Here is a 7,317-nt window from a genome sequence, read left to right on the forward strand (position 1 = left end):
CATGTTGAGCAGTAACTTCATCCTTTTGACAGTCTTACTTGAATGCATGCATGCGCAGTAACTTTATCCTACTTTGCCGATGATTTTAATTACCATGTGACTTTTACAGTCAAATTGATGTTGTCTTTGTCCATTCAAGTGGTGGCAACACTATTAGAAAATAAGTTGAATTTGACTGTCAAAAGGAAGTTGGCATGTTTTGAGAGATTAGAGGGGCTCAAAACCATACAAGACTCGAGGAGCGCAATCAGGAGGAGGTCACGAGTTTGGTGAGTGTTACCAAAATTTTCCCTGTATACTTATAAACACGGATAGTACAACGACGAAGGGCACAAAATGGGCCAGAACGCCACCATTACAATGCCAAAAAAGGGCTTACGAGTTATAACCCCAGCACTCTTTTTCCCAGTACAATATCATATACCTAATATGAAGCAACGAAATCCAAATTTTGCCCCTGATCCATATTCTCTTGGTCTGAAAACTTTGCAAAAACCCCCACCAATGGTGCTGTATTATAAGTGCAAGCCTCAGTCTGCATATAATTATCCCTCCTGTCCACAAAATTATCTTTGCAATCAGGCCCTCCAACCAAAGCCCCGACCAAAACATTAGGGTTTGGCTCCTCCCTGGCGTACCAACTGTCATACCCCTGGGTGCACCCAATGAACCCTTTGTTCTCCCTATACGACTCCACGGATGCTCCTCTATGGTGCACCCTCTGAGGGTATTTTGGTCCATATCCCACCAAGTAGCTCATGTTCAAAGGGTTGGAGCCCAAAATATAATCTATCTGTGATTTAGCAAAGCTGAGGACTTCTTCATGGCCCGCCGTTCCACCATGGCAATTGAGATTTCCGTTCGAGGTTTTGAGGAAGTCTGAGTAGACTGTTAGGAGGAATGACGCTGCTGAAACGTACTGCATGTTATTCCATTGCCTTATGTACAGAAGGCCTGCCGGTGTGAGTTCCACATTTTTGGCCGCAGTATTTTTGTTTAGGCATGAGCACATATAGTAGTCTGCTTTTGATTTATATAGCTCTAGTATGTGAGAGTGTTTCTTGTGTTTTTCTTCTAAAAGCAACTGCAGAAGAACAAGAAAAAGGAGTATATAAGATAGAATATACTCTTCTATGAAGGGTTTAAAGGGTTGTAAATGTGATGATAACACAACTCGAACACAAAATCGCGGATGCATAGGCTAAGTTTTAACCACATAATCTGTTTCTATTTTTAAGCATTCTAGAAGTGAGAAAAATCTTATATTCGAAAACAAAACTGCAAATGCAAAAGTGAGTGCTTTTAACCCCTTAACCCGTTTGTACTCATTGACGGAACAAATTCTCTTTTACTCTTTTATGGAGAGTTTAACTTTCTTAAATTCTGAGATTAAGGGTAGTAAAAATGACAATATCAAAAGTCGAGTCAAATACACATAATCTTAGATGTAAAAATGAATGTTATTTAACATTTAATTCATCATTTTCTATTAATATGTAAGTATGAAAATTTAACTTGAACAGAACACCGCAATTGAAGATGTGAATGCTTTTAACCACTTAATCATGGAAACCTTTCCTTAGCGAAATTTACTTATAATGTATCACTAAATGTGTACAATTATATATTTATCTATTTTATTATATGATTATTTATCTGTATATATAAATAATAAAACGATCAATTAATTTGGAAAATGATCATTGCCGGATCATTTTCCTAGGGATCCTAGGGATCACATGATTGTGACCATTCATCAGATATCGTGCGGTTAGAAATCATTTCAAAATTTAAAATTTAAAATTAAATATAAATAGTATCTAACGAAAACTGATTGCACGATATACAATGAACGGTCACGATCGTCGAATCCCTAGGATCCTAGGAAAAGGATCCGGCGAGGATCCTTTTCCAATTAATTTGAATCGTATGCATCATATGAGGAGGACACCTATGGCACCTAGTCTCTCTTCAACACGTGTGGGTGGGTCTCGTGATAAACCAAGCTTAGGAAGGTTGTGCTTGTGCTTCATCAAACAAAGGAAGAGACTAAGGGCATGTTTACCAAAGGGGAATGGAATGGTGGAATCGGAATTGCACATATCTCTAACCATTCCAGCATTTACCAAATCATCAGGAATCAAAATAATTGTGGGACCAACATAAAATCAGGAATTCAACTCTTGAAATGGTCGGAGTTCGATTCTTGAGTGGAATGAGGTATTTGAATTCCTGGAAATGGTGTCTATTAAGAATCCAAATTTTATACCAGTAAAACCCTAAAACTTCAAAAGTGAGAACTTTGTCAGTGTTTGTAGCCCTTACGATCGTGATAGCTGGCCATAGGTGATGCCTTCAAGCCCTTGCTTGACAAGGCTTGCGTTCCCGATGAAGACCAAAGAAAAGGGAAGATGGTGGTCTCGTGATCAAGTGTGGGTCGACAGCAGAGAAAGATGGGGACGAGGGAGATGCCTGGAGAATTTTACAAAGGGGTGGGTCAGTAGAGAAAGATGGGGAAGATAGGAGAAGAGAGAGAGAGGTGCCTGAGAAATTTAGAAATGGATGGGTCTGCACAACAGATGGGGGAGAGAGAGGACATGAAGTGATATTTTTTTTTTCTTGAGGTTTATTTTATGTTGTTAACTAGTAAAGACCAATAAAAGAATAAAAGTTACTAGAAAATAAAAAAAATAGTTATTCTCTCTACTGAAAAATAAAAGAATATTAGTTTTACCAAAAATAATTAGATATAAAATAAATTAGTTACAATAGGGGTATTTTAATAATCACATTAATTTTCATTCCGAATCATTTGAATTAATAAACAGTTTATATAAATCAATATCATTCATACTCCGATTCCAGCCAATTTTAATATACATCTTTAACATAAATTTGATTCTGATTCCACCTTATTTTAATTCCTCATCAATTCAATTTATCCTCAATTTAATACATCTCAATTTGATTATGGATTAGTAAACTTACACTAAATAAAAGAACTGCATCCACTCAATTTTAGAAGTGGGCCATCCCCATGCAAACATCAGGCCCCACTTTAAGATTCAATACAAAACTGATTAGATCAGCGATCTTTAGTTTACTGCACTCCATGATGACATCTACTGATCTAAATGCAGCATCTTATCATCTCCCATCTTTTACTTTACGAGGGCACAAACTCTACTCGGGCATCGGGCTGATGGGATACATTTTTCAATGAGATTGGAACATAAAATGATACATTACGTGTTATTATATAAATAGTAAGATATGTGTTTTAAAAAGTTAATAACTTAAAAAATAAAAAATTTCATAATTTATATAAAAACACGTAATATATTACTCGTGTTCTGATTACAATGTACAATTTCTCGTGGAGATGATCTTTGTACTTTCTTTCAACAACTCAGGGTGCGAAAAGTGGCGCAACTTTCCTCACCACCACCATGCAAAGCATCATTTTGCACATGGTTTGTGCAGGGACAAGAATTGTCTGTCCTTTTATTTTCGTTGCTCTTTCGTGTCCTTTTATTTTCGTTGCACTTTTATTTGTATGGTCACGGTTAAGTTATATCAATATTTTATATTACTATTCATTTTTATCTTATTATCTCTATAAAAAAATAATATAAAATGTTGACGTAGTTTAATCATGACTATACAAAACAGGAGGACACCAGAAGTTAAAGGGCAGACGGTCATTGTCCTTTGTGCAGAAGGTAATTTTTTCCCTTTTATTTTGGTGCTTAATTGAAAACCCTAGTGGTGTGCCTTAATTCGGGCTCACTCCATGTAATAACGAACTTTATAAGGTAAAAGCATGATGTAAAAGTTTCTTTTATCATTTCATGTTCGAATGCCAAAAAGAATTGAGAGTATAATTTCTGGCACCAATGAACTAGCTAGACCACAATCAAAAAGAAAAATCAAGGAAAAAAAAATCAAGTTATATAAAGTTTAACTTGAGTAATTATGTATAACCTAAATTAATCACATTATTCACCATTTCTTTCATGAAAAAAAAAACGTAAATTCAACATATGAGTTCTCAAGAAAAAGATACAAGGCCCATCTTTAGTAGCAGACTCCATATCAACACTCGTAAGGAGCCAAATTAATGTGTCAGATGTCTTTAGACGTTTTTTATTTCTTTAAATACGACTACGTTGTAATTTATGTAACTCAATCAGTAAGTATAATATGTTGCTTTTTGAGTTTGAGATAAGAAGTGAAAAGTTGAGAAAGTTACCTTGGAAGCAAGGAGTTGAAGGCCAGCGAACTTAACATCCCAACTGAACTCTGTCATTGCCCAACCAATGCCACCAAAGCTATTAGCCTTGTTAATTACATACTTCAAATATTCCTCATTGTCGGTGGCTTTGTACAGCCACAAAGCTGCCCACAGCAACTCGTCCTTAAACCCACTCACCGACGCATAGTAGCTCTTCACCACTTCCAAGCTCCCATCATACTTCTCCCTATAATTGTCCCCAAACTCAAACAACTACACATATATCCACCCAACAAAAAACAATTTTAATTTTAACTTAATTACAAAATCTTACATGCACTTGCAATGTTGCTTAATAAAGTCAACCACATACTGTCATGTGCGTAACTTTCTCACATAACATTATGCTATTAACTTAGAGTATTGTCATGGTAACAACCAACTATAGATTTTGTCAAGATTAAGTTAAATTGTACCTGTTGGGCGTGGTGTAGGAGGAGGTGGGAATAATGTGGATTACTTTCCTTGAACACCAAGGCCGCGGCCGCCATTGCAGCGGCGCTCTCTCCGGCAAGGTCCGACCCGGGATTTTTCTCGTCTATTTTGTAAGCTCGCCTTGATGTCGTCATGTCCTCCGACCGTTGCCAGCAGTAATGATCAGTGTCCCCATCACCAACCTAGGAGCACCACATTGAACTGTATATTAAATGTGCTCAAACAGTTTTGTGCTAATTAACTAATTGATTTAATCACTAACTGCTAATTGATTTAAGGGAGACTTTGGATGCGGTCCCTAGTTATGAACAATCTTTGACTGAAACTTTGTTGGTTTTCAATTTTTGATCCAAGTCCCTAAAATTAATTGATAATTTATTTCTATGTACGTTACTATATTTTTTAAATTAAAAATTAAAATTTATAGTTGTTTATAGTAATGAGATTTTAAATAAAAAACATAATTTGTGGGATTAAAAATATTAAAATATAAATATACTATTGTGTGTGTGTAAACATGGGTACGTTCATAAAAAATAACCAAAAAATGATTGTATCAAAACATGGGTACATTCTTCAAAATGGGTACATTTAGCAAAAATAAAAATGGGTACAAATAAATAAAAAAATATGGGTACAATACAAATAAAACTGTAAAAAATATGGGCACAAAAAGAAATTAATATATGGGTACAAATTAAAATTGAAAGGAAAATTGGTACAAATTAAAAAAGGGTTGCAAATTAAAAATGGGTACAAACTAAAAATAAAAATATATGATAAAAAATTTAGCCATAAATATAAATATACTAATTGTAACATTTTTAATATTAAATGAATATATTTAGAAATAAAAAATATTTTATTATTGAAATAATTAATGATATTATTAATACAAAGGACCTTGATCAAAAATTGAAAAGTAATAAGGTTTTAATCAATAGAGTAGTAAAAATAAGGATGAAAACCTAATTACTCCTTGATTTAATCACTATGTACCTCTGCCCATAACACATTGGGACTAGTGTGAGCTTTGATGAAATAATCAGTCCCCCATTTGATCGCCTCCATTGCATGTTCCAATTCTCCGGCGGCCGCAATCTGCTGCCGGTATTCTATAACACTCCAGGACAGCATCGTCACTGTAAATGCCATCGGCAATCCGAACTTGACGTGATCGCCGGCATCATAATATCCTCCTACCAAGTCCACCTACATCAAAAGATGTATACACTTAAAATTTTCTATTAGTAGACTTAATTATGAAATTAAATTTTTGGGACATTAACGAACCCCTTGCTCTAGGCCATCGGTGAGGCCGGAATGGCCGCGCCAGGTGACTCTCTGGTTGTACGGCAGGCGGCCGGAGCGTTGTGATTCGAAGTATAGGAGACTCTTTGTGAGGGCATCACTGTAATTGAAAGCTCCGGCGGTGGTGAAAATGTTGAGGGTGAGTAGAAGAAGAAGAAGATTATGCCATTGTGTCTTCTTCTTCTTCTCCTCCATTGTTCAGTCTTTCTTCCCTCCTACGGAAGTTTTTTTTTCTCTTTCTCCAAGAAGCGAAGGGAAGAATGGGAAAAGTAAGCCAGCTCGCTTTCTCAGTTTGAAAACATAGTTTGTCAGTACTCTCTCTCTAGTACTAAATTGGTGTTTAGGCTTTGATAGGTCATAGGTGTCTTTGTGCATGTGATTTTCACATGAGAGTGATTTTTGCAAAGGCTTTACTCTCTTTTTTGTCTCGGACCCGGTTTCTCTGCTATCTGAGTTCTCGTACACTTCTATCCTCTTCTATTTTATACTGTTACGGTTAAGTTATATCAATATTTTATATTAATTTTTTTATAGAGATAATAAGATAAAAAACAATAGTGATATAAAATATTGATGTGACTTAACCGTGATTGCACAAATAGGAGAAGATGAGAATGTATGAGAACTGAGAAAGCAGGAACCCAGATCGTTTTGTCCCATATGGAGAAATTTTTCGATACGTCTTTATTAGGACGGTTTTCATGCTAGGTGTAATCACTATAAGTTTAAAATTCAAATGAGACTAAAATATAGGAAATCCTAAGCTATTGTGAGAGGCATCATATATGGATGACATGTTCAAACATCTTACTTAAGATTTCTTATAGAGAAACAACAATATTTTTCCAACCCTAGCTAGCAACATAAGATAAAATGTAATATTCTTACGACACTTGTATGCAACACAAAGTTCTCTGAAGATCCTACATGAAAGATACTCATATTTTTAGACTGTGAATCTACGCTACATAATAGGGTAGTTAATTTTGTATGGCAACGAGAAAAAGAACGATCATATAGTCATAGATTATGGGTAGGGTTTGCGTGGTTTTGGAAGATGGGTAATACACCAATAATTTGGACCTCTTTGTCTCTTGGAGATAGAAGTGCCAAGTTGTCACCATGTCTTGTAAATTACTATTTCAGCATCGTTCTATCTAAATTCGAAAAACAACAAAGGTCATGGAAAGAGAGAGATAAAAACAAATGACCGAACAATGTCATCCTAACAAGAAAGTTTCTCTCAATTACAAGAGGTAGTTATAGTCAATCGAACA

The 7,317-nt window shown here is 35.4% G+C and overlaps 1 protein-coding gene across 1 annotated transcript; it reads right to left on the bottom strand.

Moving 5' to 3' along the window:
• Positions 1-274: 274 nt before the first annotated feature.
• Positions 275-6,382, bottom strand: LOC103442640 (endoglucanase 11-like). Its single transcript, XM_008381443.3, has 5 exons — positions 6,023-6,382; positions 5,729-5,941; positions 4,711-4,911; positions 4,253-4,507; positions 275-1,084 (listed from the first exon to the last, which is right to left on the bottom strand). Exons 1-5 carry the CDS (start codon positions 6,233-6,235, stop codon positions 425-427), a joined length of 1,542 nt encoding a protein of 513 aa, XP_008379665.1. The 5' UTR covers positions 6,236-6,382; the 3' UTR covers positions 275-424.
• Between the last annotated feature and the right edge of the window lie 935 nt (positions 6,383-7,317).

The sequence above is a fragment of the Malus domestica genome, chromosome 09 (assembly GCF_042453785.1).
Source record: "Malus domestica chromosome 09, GDT2T_hap1".
NCBI lineage: Eukaryota > Viridiplantae > Streptophyta > Magnoliopsida > Rosales > Rosaceae > Malus > Malus domestica.